The following is a 15,315-nucleotide window of genomic DNA, read 5'->3' as shown; positions in this document are numbered from 1 at the left end:
ACCACCATCTTATTTTCATTATTTAAAAAACTAATGTAATGTCTTTACATATATGCAAACAGGCATGCACAACAAGCATAAGATCACATGCTAATAGTTTAGGTGAAACTGAGAAAACAGTTTGCAAATGGCAGACAATAAATGTCAGTATGTATTTGTGTGAAATACATGATAAAAGTACAGTATATGGGAAAAAAACAGGAAATGTAAGCTGGCTTAATTCATTTATTTGAAATTAAAAATTTTGACACATTATTTTTTTTGTAAAAATGCATATTAAGATTTATTATCCCACCTTTACACATATTCTACACAGTTTCTCATTCCTTCCCTTCGTTATTCCACCATATATTTTTCCGTAATTGTTCAGTTGGCTAATGGCTGATTCAAACAGCATACCATTTTCAAAGAATAACTGTACCCAGTCTAACAATCTAGATTGCTCTCTCATTTATAGTGACAGCTGCTGCATGCTCTGCACTGTAGCATACTACAGTTTTGTAGTACCACTAACCCTACATTACAAGCTGTTGTTCCGGTACTTGCTCCACACATTCTATTAGGGATACTGCTTGACATAGCTGACTGCTATCTGACTCACATGACATGAAATTGTGAAGGATGCATTCTAGATCAACCACAGGCGGTGGTGGAGGACAGTCAAACCCACAACTTTTCATATTACAACTGTTATCATCTCATTAATGGTAAAGCAGTTTAGATTTTGACAATGTGGCCACTTCATGTAAATATTGCCTCTTCAAAGACTTGCTCTGGCAGTTTCACCAGGGGCTAGTGAGTTGGTGATATTAGCAAGAATATTGTTGTAACAATTGAAATATTAAGTATAAGTATAATGTGTCTTCCATTTGAACTGTGAAGCAGATATCTGTCAGTTTGGTGTACTTTGTAATAAGAAAGAGCTCAGCACAGCACTTGAAAAGTTGTGAACAGATGTCCACGGTGTCCCTGTCCATATCTTCTCCTGGGATCCCTGACATGTGTCACACATTACTGACGTGGATGTTTTAGCCAGTTGACATAATTGCTTTGCATTTGCAACTGCGTTCCTATTGTAACATGATCTGTGTGCAGTTACACTTGTGGTAACACGCATTTTCCCTGATCCAGATAAGTCCATGTCATCAGGTGGAAACTGGGTCTCTGTGCTTAGTACAGTCCATTCACTCTGTGTCTCCAGGAAGGATGTGTCACAGAGCAGGTGGTACCTAAGTCAGGAATTTTCAAATTCTACAAACAGGGTTTTAACAGTTGGAATGGGATGAAGTGAAGATAATGAGGACAGTGCTGAAAACTCATGGTGCTGATCCAGTTGTTGAATGTCATCCAGAGTATGACAATGAGTTACTACACAAGTAAAGCCTCCAATTCAACAAAGGACGCTGGACTGTTCTTTTATAAACTTGTGTAAACCCTCGCCTTTCCAGTACTCCACCAGACAACAATCAGGCACAAACTGATTATTATCATTATATAAATTTCTTTGGCATTCATCCCTCCCTCTGTTCCCCATTCATTACTTTACATATCATGCCTTCCACCATCACATCAAGTGAAGAAAATCAGCATTTTGTGTGTGTCATATATGTCACATCCAAAGGCATGATGTCTCTGTAGGGGATTTGATATAAACTTTAATCCTCATATCTTGTAGTTTACAGTGCTATATAGTTTACACAAGTCTCATTGTCATATAAAACAAGTACTCTATATTAACTGTAAGTAGCATGTGATGATACTATTTGGATATTTCAAAGGGTGGTGTCATAGTGTATTCAAATACTATTTCTGGTTCAGTTCATGTTGCTCAAGAAAAATGGTTTTCCTTTTGCTATCTCAATGAACAGAACCAGCAGGGGGCACTATTTGACACATTTCCACCCCTGAAACTTCTCTCTCCATCTATTTAGCTTTTCCTTCTCCTCTCAGCAGTTCAATCCTCAACACCCATGTTGTTCCAATACCACACAAACACACAGTCTTATATACTGTAGGGTTAAAAAAGAACTCCTCTTTCATTATAATAGACATGTACACAATGTGATGAAGACACCAGTACAAAAAAGATTTTTTAAATAACTAACAGCTACTGAAATGATATAACAAACTGTAATGGGGCTTTCCCTCAAGATTTACCAAATTTCAGGTCTGACTAATACACCTGTGACCACAGTACCTACTAATCTTTGGAGCTGCATGAGTTTGCACCTGCACAGAAATACATTTGCCTCTTTGTGCATTAATGAATATTACAAATTTTAATGCCTTGTCCAAAACTTAAATGTTTATGTGACATTTGTCTGTTTATATTTTTCAAATGCAATATTTAAAGTTGTTTGTCTAAAACTAGGGCGATTTTACACAGTGTTGCAATGCAATTACACACAATTTTGCCACTTCGTCAGTGACTATTAAGGATGTTTGTTTCTCAGGTGCCAGTAATGCATCTCTCCAATTTCTTATCATAACCTCCTGAGAAACTGAACGAATATAGAATATTAACATATTCACACATATTCAGAGCTGTTCTTGCATTTCTCCATCCTGGACTTACCTAAACCCCACACTGCAGAAGGCCCAGGGCCTTTCCACACTTCAGGCACTAAATTAAATGTAACATAATGTGCACCCATTGCCACAGGCTCTGCCTGTGTTTCCACTCTTGTCCACACTAAATCTGGGCTCTGCTCAGGAGATGATACTAAGTTCATGTACTTTCAAGGGTTGGCTAAAGTGATTTTGATGGTGATGAATCAAGCAAATGTGACATCACATCATTACAAGGATGACCACTACAAATACAGCAATAGTAACGAGGGTCCGAATGACCAACACTTAAAAATGAGCAGGAGAGAACACTTGTTGAAATGTCCAGGCCCATGATACTGTCTGGGATAAGAGTCTATTCAAAGGGAGCTGGAGTCAGCTATTAGAAAATAAACAGTGGAGCAAAAGATTTCTCAGTATCTGGCAAACACAGGAATACAGTAAACAGGCCAAATGTGCTGGGCAAAAATAAAAGAAGTTGAAACAAGAGTAGCTACAAAAAAAAAAATAATAATAATGAACAATCAAACTGCCATGCAGTGGAGCAAAGTAAAAAGAAAAAAAAAAAAAAAAAAAAAAAAAAAAAGTGGTTTCATGCACTTGAGGCCTACCAGACAATACAAATAAAAAAGAAACTGGTCCTGCTGTTGCCTTTTTAGTAACATAGATCTGAAATATTCCTGTCCAATGGGGCAACAAGCATGCGCCTTTCGTGTATGCATTTACATAATTAAAAAGAACAATTACTTATATTTTAGTCTTTAATAACTGAATCAGTATTTTTTCATTATGATGAACTTGCCTTGTCACATTAAAATCAAATCCCAACACAGAAAACAGTGACGAGGTGTATTACATATCAGCATCATCCAGCAGAGAGCAGCATAGAACTACCAATTCGAAAATCAGAGCATCATCATTATTCCGTGATACCTGCAACAGAGTTTTTTCTTTTTGGAAAATGGAAACTCACTGTCAATGCCAAAATGAAAAAAAAAAACAACCAACTGTCCAATCACAGCTTGAGGGGCAGAACCATTGGTAGACCTTATTACTGCTGACAGACAGCGATTCACAATAAAACAGTTTCAGGGGATGCCACTATTGACTGTGCATTTAGTTACATTTATGGCTGAAATGTCATGATTTTAATGTGGAATGGAAAATTCACATCACAATGGAAAACAGTAGATTGCCTCAGCAATTGATAAGTAATTGTAGTTGTGCTTTCTTAACATTGCAGGCTGAGACTGCTGTTGTTGGTATTGCAACCAGCAGCAGCAGCCTTGTATTGTACAAGCACAGTTGTCCCTAGTGAACAGAGCACTTCTTGCCCCAACTGTCCATGATGTCCACATTTCAACTGCAGCTGCACTTAAATGCAGATAATGTGAACTGTACTATGATGTGATGGTTAGGTAGACTAGGTGTTGCATACCAATTAGACTGAATCATTAATACATGCTGTGAACAGCAGCAAGTATTATTATATTATATTTGAGTTTGCAGCCCCCTACCCTTCTGTTGACATTGATGTACAGTTGACAAATTTCTATAATCAACACACCCCTTGTACAAAAGTCATCTGCCATTATGTCAAAGCACAATGTAAGTACGTTGTAAATACTCTGCGATGTACTTCATGGCACCTACAAAGGTGTTTACAAGCTGGTCAGAGAGGTGTGGTCCATTTCCACTGGACATGTGCAGGTCTAATTGTGTATGGCTGGACATTTTTGGGATCTGTAGTCTGATACCAAAGATGCCAAAGGGATCTGTAGTCCATTTCCTGTTGACATTTAAACAGAATATCCATTTGGTGAAAGTAAGGCTGGGACATCGTGGGATTTGTAGTCCACACTGAGGTTTTCCAAATGGCGGGAGTAATCCACAATGGCTTATAAAACTCGGTATGTAAAAGTGAAGAATATTTCAATGAGTACACGATATACTACCATGCAACAACCACACATGGACACCCTGGGACATGTGCACTGTTCAACTACACAGAAGAGATATCTAAAAGACAGCAGCTACAGGCTGGGATACACGGGTAGCATTTGGTAGCAATGGTGATTGGCAGTTATTATAGGGATTATTTAGGGAGAAAATCTATTCATGTTAAATGCTGCATGTTTTGCAGATAAAGATGATGTTAAAAGTTTCATATTGAGTGTTTTTGTGATGTCAGAAAAAAGGTTAAACTGGGGATTATAATTAAATATAATATAATGGAACCTGTCAATGATTAACATGGGTGTTTCCAATGAGAAATCCACATGTGGGGGAAAAAAATCCCTGTACATATCACAACTAATATTACAACAGGAATTGCATCACTGACATCAATTTAACAATGAGGTTGTAACATGTCAGCAAATGTAAATTCTCTGTAACTCCCTTAAAAATGAAATGCCAAGACATTTGTTAAGGATTATCAGCTGAGTTTAGTCAAGCCCCGCCTGCTTGTCCCGCATGCCCCGAACTTTCAATGTGAAATATTCTTGCCTAACTTGATTGCTTCAAAAAGTTACCCGTGTAATAATGCCTCAAAATTTCAGATAAGCCCCCACTTTTAGCCCACAGTAAAACATTATAACAAAGTTACATTTTCCATTTATAGCAACAATAAATCTCTTTTGATAAGCATCCTCTTTTGATAGTTCTTGATTGCCAAATGGGATATTTTTTCCATCCGTTGGAAAAGGCTGATTCCCTTTGTGATTAAAACCTCCGATCTCCGTCTTCCTCCATTTATTCCTCTAGTCTTTCTTCCTCTGATTTGGTCTTCTCTTGTTTTCTTTCAGCATTTATGTTTTATTCTCCTGCAAAAACAAACAACAAAGCAGCGAATATCCTCAGGAATGATCATCAACTAACCTGAGTTAAAAAAAAATTGGAAGAAATGGAAAAATATCCACATTAACAATCAATTAGTTAATCACTCTGAAAATATACTGTAATTACACAGCCAATTCAGCAAGTTTTAAACCACAAAAATCTTAAAGGAACAGTATAATGTTTTTGGTTGTGGGTTTATTCACTTTCTTTTCCACAGTGGAATGAGGAGGTTAATATCATCCTCATGTTTATGTATCAAGTATAAAGATATCAGGACACTGTTAGCCTATGTGAAGACTAAGAGTGAAAGTAGGGGGCTGGATCGAAAAATAAATGTTATAATCACAATTTCTATTGGGGGGGGGGGGGGGGGGCTATGGGCTGGATGAACAACAATACTTATCTATCCACCCAGTATTTCTGTGCAGCATATCTGGCTATTGTGTGGGTTGCCAGATGTGTTTTTATACTTTTATTTCAAAGGCAAAGCATATGTTTCTGAATATTCCAATTCCAGGTCAGAGGATGTCTTGAAGTGCAAGGCAACTAGTCTTGCTCTAGATTTGTTGAAAAAATTTGACTTTTCAACAAAAAAGCTTCTTCAGCTCTGACTAACTGTTGAAGGGATCCCAGACGCTTAACCTCTGTTGGATGCGTCACACATTGAGAATGATTGAGCTCACATCTGGGTCATCAGGCCATATGGTTGTTATATCAGAGACGTTAGTGTCACATGAGAGTCATACAGAGCTTAAACATCTAGGCCTCCACACCAGTCTATGAGAGCTGACAGAGCTGACTCAGGCCAGATATTTACAAGAAAATACAAAAGGATAACACCAGCGCTCCAGCAATACAGCTGAAATCTGCACACTCTACTGCCAAGAGTCAAAATTTGACATCTGAATATGCACAGTGGGAGGCACAAACTACCATCTCAACAAAAAAATCTTACCTTCATGACATCAGTTAGGGTTTTGTCACAGCTGAAATCAGCCACACTAGCCCTACTTTTCTCATTGTAGTAACACAAACTTTGTTGCCTACCCACTCAGGATCTGTGAAGGGCCTACTCTAAATTACCTACTTTATCTAAGTAGTGTGTCATTGTGCTATTGAATCTTGAGTGCCAGTGCAGTTATATGATTATTACAAAAATCATACTGCTGCAGCCATCCCCGATCCTAGTGTGGGAGTATCATTATACTGGTCAACACATCTGTGTTCTCCAGGAGGAATCCGGTTTGGTGCTTAAGAAAGCATCTATATTAAATCATGTATATCTTAAAAATATTTTTTGCATGAAAACCATTTCTATCCCTACTGGTGATTTGAGTTGTTTTCAGCTATACTGACATTTAAAATGAACGATCACATATGAAGTTAGAGGTGACTTAAGGTTTGCCTCTTTACTGCAACACAGCCCCCGACACTCACTGGACAGCCGTTGTTTTGGAAAACCTTGGTTTACCATAAAACACACTGAAACACCAAGCTGACATTTTAAGATTTATACAATCTGTTTTAACAAAGCTCCATTTTGAGTGGAGAAAAAAAACTCTCTCTTATTCTGGATGAGGGCTGAAATTAAGAGACAAAATGCATTAATTAATGGTTAGCATTAATAATTTAATGTGGACATTCTGGGGAAAAATTTGTACTGAATGTATAGATCATTGTGAGGATGTTAAGTCTGGACACGGCTGTAACTCTAAAACAGGTGTCCTTGGGTGACTAGCTTGATATAACAAAAAACATGTAATTTGCAAATAAGACATTATAGATCAGCATACATAGCTCTAACTGAAAGAAAGAAAGAACTACATGACATGGGAAGTTCCTCCATTTGTGGTATCTCAGTTGCGTTCACAATGCCGGTGATACCTGCTATATGAGCCTGCACTTTGGAATTTATGTTCTACACATTCTAAAAGACAGACCTAATTACAGTGTGTTATTATGATTAGAATTCACAGGGGATGCTGAGCCAAGGAAAGTCATTTTGGCAGGAAACCCATTTAAATTGTCCACATTACAACTGTCAACACAGTGTTATGTGTTTGCGTTTACCTGTTAGAGTGGTTCAGGGTAGGCCTGTCTTGGGTTGTAGGTCATGTCAGGGATGTAGGATTCGTGAAGGTCTGGGTCTAGCGGTAGGGTGTCGAGAGGCAGATCAGCGTAGCCATAGGGAGGGTAAGAGCCATCTAAATCTGAGAGAGAAAAATAGATTTTACATAAAATAGATAATCTGATTAACCAAATATCTTTCACAGATGCACTTTACACCACCCAGAACAAACTGCTGTCATGCATATATATATATATATACATACACTGATTTCTGTCTGTATGCTTAGATAAGGTGACATGAGAGTGATATTCTTTTCATTTCACTCCCTGTTCCTAAGAGGAACATTTACACCAGGTGCACATCACCTGTGACAAACGCATCCTTGGAATTTATGATGACACTGACAATCCTATTCTTGGATTAGACTAGGGCATTGTGATTTTATGCTGTGCTCACTGGAGGCGGGAACAGTTACAGTCACTACTTGGTTGCTTACAACTAAAACTTGTAATTGTCACAGTTTTGATTGAGCAGAGTCATCTTCATGAAGATATAGCCCAGTATCTTATTGATAATTCAAAAACATTTATTCATATCTTTGTGAAGATGACTCTGCTCAATCAAAACTGTGACAATTACAAGTATATGTATATACCTAGTTTGAAACTACATTACTTTCTCTTTTCAAATAAAATTATTGGACTATTGGATATTGGATATGAAACTAATCACTGTACATTACAATGTAGCAGTAAGTGTTTTGACCTCAAACATACATTCCATATATATACTGTATATTTTCCAGCTTTAAGCAAACTTGATTCTTTAGTCTTTATTGGATCCCCATTAGCTTCCACAACGTGGTCACTAGTCTTCCTGGAGTCCTCATCCACATTTGACGAGGTTATACAATTTTTCCACACAGTAATAAATTACCAGCATTTCACAATAATTAACAGTATTATTTTACAGTAACTTGTAATTAGGTTCCCCTGTAATATCCCAATGAATACCTGTAAAAACTACAGTATCCTTGGATTTTACAGCATTAAACTGTTATTTTACAGTAAAATCTTGCAATGAAAAAACCCCTGTTAAATCACAACAAGGTCTGTAATATCACAGCAACGCAAGGATTTCACAGCATTCAGCAGTATTATTACAGTTAAATATTGTATTCAAATATTCCCAGGTAAGTCACATGACGTAACCGAACTCGACACTGAAACTGAAGATGCCATTTCTCTTTTCTCTTCTGGGCTGAATGGAGAAGGTGAGCTGCATGCATAACCTCTGTTTGCAGTACACTTATTTTACACTTATTTTAAATGATAATAATATTTACTCAGTTCCAAATGAACGTTTATTGCATGACACAGTTCATATTTTGTTAGCAAGTGCCCGAAACTGTTGAATGTTCTCTCACAGCATTTGCTAATAGTGATGGCTAGCTTGGCTAGCTACTGGAGATGTGACAAGGCCTCGAGTATTGTATGTAGGAGTAATTGGGGAACAGTAACATCATTACAAATATTAGCACTATTAGCTAAATACCTAACATTAGCTAGCTGGAGCGTTTGCCCATGTGGTCTGATATAGGCTAGCTAACGCTAGCTAGCTAACGTTAGCGTTTGCCATTTACCACAGCCTGGATCGGACAAACATGAGGCTTTTAATGAACTGTATAAAGCGTTCATATGATAAGACTATAAAGGATGATGACTCAACATTTGATCAGATATACAGGGCTCTCAAGTTTTCAACGGAGTTCAGAGTGAGATTTTGATTTCGGCACGGGGGGAGGGCGGGTGTTGGGGGGGCTGTGTGTGTAACCCCCCCCACAGAAAAAGTCCAGTTGCGGTGGTTGCGGTGTCAATAGTGTAGTAAACACAGGTGTAATTAACTGTGATTATGGCCCTGTTCCATTTAGGATTCAGCTGAGCCAGGGTGCGTATAATGTGCATAGTGGCTCTCTGGCATGGCTGTGACACACTAAATAAAACGTGATCTTAATTCATTTGATAAAGTACACCTGTGCTTACCCCACTATGACAGTGCAACATGACTGCTGTGGAATGGATCTATTTAGATAGTCACAGCCGGGAATCAAACTGCTGACCCTTCAGTCATGAGACGACCTGCTCCAACTTCTGAGCTATAAGGTGGGGCTCACCAGATTTGCCAGAGTGGGAGACCGAGGCAACGTTGGAGAATATGAAGAGGGATCTGCTCAACATCTACTCAGGCATGCAATCTACTGTCTTTTTGGTGAATTTTGTTTAATGCAAATTTGGGTGACTTTAGTCATTTGTCCAGATCTTTACACTGTGTGTTGGGGGGGTGGGTGTGGGGGCGGCTACGAGACCAAATTGTTACTTGGGTACTAATAATACATGTGTATGCCTGTATACTAGGGATGACGAGATTCACCGATTCATATCAGTGATCTGATACAAACATTTGCGATGCGAATGCACCGGTAGATTCAAGGTACATCGGATATAATTTATGGGTGAATTTACAGTACATCTCTTCTAGCCTGTCTGCATCGGTAAATTCCATGGTTAAATCGATTATTTCATGTTCTAGTACTATTCCCTGCCTTGTCGTGTTTTCCAAGGCAACCTGAATGCACCATCGCTCCTCCTTCACTGACGCAAGCGTTGTTCACAACATAGAGGGAAACGAGAACGACATTAGCAGCGAGGAGATATTCAGTGCACCGAAAAAGACACATAAATGTGGCAATATTTCGGGTTAGAAGGTAAACTGGACAAAACACACGCAGTCAGGTAATATTATTTGCACTCTGCACATTGTTAATACTGTGCTTTCTGAAACTGTTAAACTGTGAAGTTTTATATGTTTTGTAAAATTGTAGAGACAGAGAACATAATACGTAAGGATTGCTTATTATAAATAAAATTTAATGCTCTGTCTATAGATACTGAATTATGTCTTCTTTAAAAATAGGATATATTGGTTTGCTCAGTCAAAACAAACCAAATATTACATGCATCTCTTAAATTGATACAGAGAGTAAAGCAGAGTTGTGCTATAAGAATTCTGATATGGGCACACTCTTGTACCACAACTAACTGTATCGAACTGGATCACATCATATCGAACCGAATCTCCTTTGTAAGCAAGTCATATCGTTATCAAATCATTTTTGAATCGCATTGTATCGTGAACAGGAGTGAATCGCATCGCATCGACAGAGGCTTCAGTGTGTCCTTAATGTATTGTATCGGTGGCTGCGTAACGAGATGCGTATCGAATCGGCCTCAGTGGTGGAGATATACATCCCTACTGTATACACAGAGGAAGGAATGAGTGGGGCAGAGAGAGCAGAACCAATAATGAAAAAGACATACGTCATCCTTCGGAAATACCATAACAAAGTGCCTGCCCCGCGATGTCCAAGATCAAACTGGAGTGACCCTTTCTCTTCTCTCAGAAATGCCTATTCTCACACTTTGGCCTCCTGACAGACGTCGATGTCCTTCAAAAACTGCAGGAGGTGCAACACTGGACAACCCCAAGATCTGCGATGTTCTGGCCTGCTGTGATCCAGACTCTGACAAGGCTGCCTGCATCCTGCTGCTCCTAATGTCGTACTTCAAAGAGCCGAAAGAGAATTTGATGCTTGAAGTTGATGTAAGATTTTTTATCCAAATGTTTAAAATGCAAAATGAGTGATTACATTAGATGCCATTTTTTACATTGATACCTGATTTACCTCTGACCAATCAATGATATTTATCCTTTAATGTTAAATCTATGCTTTTGAGTGTTACTATGTTACAGCCATGTGCCACTGCTGTGGACACTAATACTGCAGAACTCCTCAGCACCCCGTTTGATCATTCAAGGTAATGTTACTTGGATCTTGTATCGACATTTCTAACTCAATATTTTGTTTTGATTCTACATGACCACAATAAATAATAATTATAATAATTACATTTGTATGCCGCTTTATATCTGAAACAGATCTCAAAGTGCTCATAACACATGATGTGGTATCTGTTCATTTCAGGTGACATGATGAAGCCCTCTGGATGACTTAAATCCATCGAGGGACATGTGGTAATGGGCCCACACCCTTTGTTTTTGCACGGAGTAGCTGCTTTCTTCAGCAGCTATTACGTCTTCAACTTTGAGTATCCTGCCGCTAGATCATTGACGCTGGAGTTCATTCAAAGGTCTTTTTTAAAGATCCCATTTAATCTTGTAGTTCACATTATAGTATAGGCTTCCAACTCAGTGATTGTCTTGAGGTCTAAAATGCTGACAAAGAAGGTACCTGAGGCAGACCTGCCAACCTGGACACATTTTGCGTAGCAAGTACGCAATTTGACATCTAAATACGCTGGTACGACTCGCCCCTCTAAACTACGCAAAAACCTGCGGACATGTGAGTTCTGTGGCAAATATGCATGTGCAGTACTCATGTCTGACAACAGGATGCAGCAGCGTGGTGAAGCAGTTTCAGCCAATCATTGTAGAAAAGTGGAGAATAACGAGTCTGCCGAATTGTGAAATACAAATGTATTGAATGAAGTACAGCGGAAATTTTCTTCAAAAGCGGAACAAAATGCTCTCAGACCCTTTATTGAAAAGAAAGTGTTTGTCATACTTCCAACAGGGTTTGGTTTAATTTACACTGGCCAATTGCGTGAAGACGCATTTGAACGAGATGCTGCATCTCAAGGGGCTATCCTAAATAAATTGAAATTGAAATAGAGTGGCAGCACATGTTGATACAGCCCCTCATAGTAGAAAATCAACAGACGATGCCCAGACCACTTTGCCTAAGGCAAACCTAACCTCAGGCACCCTGGCTAAAAATGGCTAAAAATAATTTTATAGTGAGAGGAAGATCCAATAAGTTTGGATTATAAATCTATTAGGGTGTGATATGAGAAAAGGCACAGGTGAACACCTTGATAAATGCTGCCTGCAATACATAAGTCTATTTAAAACTAAAACTATCTTTGCTTATTAACAGATGCTTCTTGGGCATCAATCCTGAAAGAGGCTCAAAGACCAAGAAGCGGACAACAATGAACCCTCATGTGAGCACCCTTTTGAGGAGACTAATTGACTTTGAGTGGGCATCATAGTTGTTTTGCTGCAGCAGTTGTCAGGCTCAGTTTTGTTGTTCAGTTTTAGGAAGTTGAATTTCTTGAATTCTTGAATTTCTTGCCATTTATGTTGAATGACCTTTAAAATTTTGTAAATAAATATGCCATTGAGCTAAAATTGACTTGACCTCAGAGTTGTGTGTTGGGGGGGGGTTAATTGTACAACGATTGTAATTCCCCAGTAGTGTACTGTAATACCACAGTAATTGCTTTGTCATTGAAGCTGTGAAGTTAGAGTATACAGTTGTGCTTTTACAACAATGCATTGTAATATCACAGATGTGAAATTACAGTAAATTGCTGTAAGTACATTTCACAGTATATTGCTGTAATCCTTACTGTGAAAGTCATGCAAAACTTATCCAATAATTTATTGTGAATTCACAGTGAAAACTTTTGCAGTGCAGGACACATGTCAATGCTGATTCTTGGCCTCAATGTGAAGCATTCTGTGGGTGCTAAAACGCAAAATGTGGTGGGTGAGTGGAAGGCTATGGAAGGCTTTATGGAGAGACACTAAAATACTGAATAAATGATTTCATTTGGCTCTGACAACTGCATTATGAAATCAGCACCTTCAATTGACCTCCATTACAATTACTGACAGCTGTGTGTGTGTGTGTGTGTGTGTGTGTGTGTGTGTGTGTGTGTGTACAACTGCGGTGGATTAAGCATCTGGAAAAAATGATCCTGGCTTTAAATAGGACCAATACCCTCGTCAATCACACAAACACACATACACACACACACACACACACACACACACACACAGGGATACACTTGGGATGAAGACTAAAGCATTAATTAAAGATGGTGAGATGGAGGTATTTGCACAAAGTATGTATGCAAAGGACATGAAAGAAGAACAATTTATTGAAGAAGAAAACTGACAGAGAGGGCCGAGATGGAGAGGTCTCCTCTGATAGAGCTGTCTTCTGTTTTTGTCATCACTCCTTTTTCTCCTTTGTTCAAACAATTATCTCTCCTTCATTTCATCTTCTTTCTTCTCCCCTGTCCTCCATGTTCATGTCCTTTTTCAGTTCTCTCCTCTGTTGCTTCATTATCTTCTTCCTCTCTCCCATTTCTCTACTTACCTTGCATTTCTTCCTGCACTGTCCTCCATTACATCTAATTTTTTGCTAATAAAGAACAGCTTATTTATTTATTAGCTTTGGTAGTTTAAGACTGTTAAACAGCCGTAGGTCTGAATTATAAAGCCGCAAGTTTTTAGTTTTTTACCTCCATGTAATGTAATTCATGTAAATACTAGGGATGCCTCCATTAAGTTTTTTTTTTTTTTTTCGGATCACGCCCAGTATTGTCATTAATTTTAATGAGAAAAAAATAATAATGTTATTGTATTTTTTGTTGTTGTTTTTTATTTCAAATATTCTAAAACATGTTCATCTTAACTGTTCAATCTTTTTGACCTAATGTTTATTTATTTACCTGTATCATTCCTCCTTCTGCTCCTCTACCCTTATGCACACATAGTGGGCGCGCGCGCGCGCACACACACACACACACACACAATGAGAACTAGAGTTGCTTGGTCACATCAGTTTCAGTTCATATTAAATCCTGACCTAACCTTTTTTTTTTTTCCTGTTTTCCTGTTGTACATACTTGTTGTGAAATACTTGAAAAGAAAACATGACATTTGTTACACTTGTGTATGCAGGGGTGCAAGGAAGGAAGGGGTTGGACCCAAATGCAAGGCTTTGAGTAGACAAGTTTAAAAAACAAAAGCAAGCTTTAAAAATGTAAAGCTGATACCAATCCACAAAAGCAAGCAGGCAACAAAAACTGAGGAAGCAGGCTAAGGCAAATCCAAGAACAAAGGTGAAATACAAAAACTAAACAAAGAACAAATCAGACTAATAGGAGGAACTCAGGTGAGAATACTGGCAAGCAGCAAACTGTCTTTGGCAATAAATAAATGGACAAGCAATAATTTCTTAAGTTAAACAAGGAAGTCCACTAGTTGGCCCTAAAACAAAAAAGAGAAATGCTGTGGAGATCTGCAGTCTCCCCTCCTTTTTCTAGGTCTGTTTTCTGTGCTCCCCTTCCTGATGTCTCCTGCTTGTCTCTCCCCTGTCTGTATAGTCTGTGTCTGTGTTCCTGCAGGGCGTGGCTGGCAGGTTGGGACTGGCCTCCTGAACTCACCTGCACACAATTGCCAATCAAGACCCCCCCTGCTCATTCTGTACCTGGATTACTACCTATATTTGTCGTATTGTCTGATGTTCATGTTAAGTACCCAGACAGTTTTGCCTTATCTACTTTCTATATACCTAATCAGTTGTGTTCTCCCTGTTGTGCTCAGCTGCCTAGCACACACCACTTTGTCCGTGCCCTGCCAGTCTGCTCTCGCTGAGGAACATGATTAGTCAGTTCTCACCGAGGACTCTGCCTACTCCCACCAAGGGACTGGATCAGTCTACCCTTCAGCTTTGTATAAGGACTTGGCTTTGCTTGAACTCTGTCATTACCCCCTTTTATTCATTAAAATACCTAAACTGTTTTGCCATCTCCTGCCTCATTTGTCCAAGCCTGGCACTTTGGCTCCTGTCAAAACCAAAACCAAAACCAAATGCAATAATCCTGGGAAATTAACTCCCTGGGTTGGATCTGAGATTAAAAGTATTAGTGTGATCCTAGATTCATATCTAAAATTCAAGTCCT

At 38.7% G+C, this 15,315-nt stretch overlaps 1 protein-coding gene across 2 annotated transcripts in view; it reads right to left on the bottom strand.

Moving 5' to 3' along the window:
* Positions 1–3,324: 3,324 nt before the first annotated feature.
* Positions 3,325–15,315, bottom strand: part of LOC143334012 (junction plakoglobin a-like) — a 159,100-nt gene continuing 147,109 nt past the window's right edge. For both annotated transcript variants that reach the window (XM_076752473.1, XM_076752472.1), the window contains exons 16-17: positions 7,480–7,619; positions 3,325–5,393 (exon numbers count right to left, since the gene is read on the bottom strand). In XM_076752473.1, coding sequence (XP_076608588.1) covers positions 7,483–7,619 — 137 coding nt within the window. In that variant the 3' untranslated portion in view covers positions 3,325–5,393; positions 7,480–7,482. The remainder of the gene's footprint in view (positions 5,394–7,479; positions 7,620–15,315) is intronic.

Source organism: Chaetodon auriga, chromosome 16 (genome assembly GCF_051107435.1).
Source record: "Chaetodon auriga isolate fChaAug3 chromosome 16, fChaAug3.hap1, whole genome shotgun sequence".
NCBI classification, from domain to species: domain Eukaryota; kingdom Metazoa; phylum Chordata; class Actinopteri; order Chaetodontiformes; family Chaetodontidae; genus Chaetodon; species Chaetodon auriga.
The sequence above is the reverse complement of the archived record's forward strand: the minus strand, read 5'-3'. Positions and strand labels throughout refer to the sequence as shown.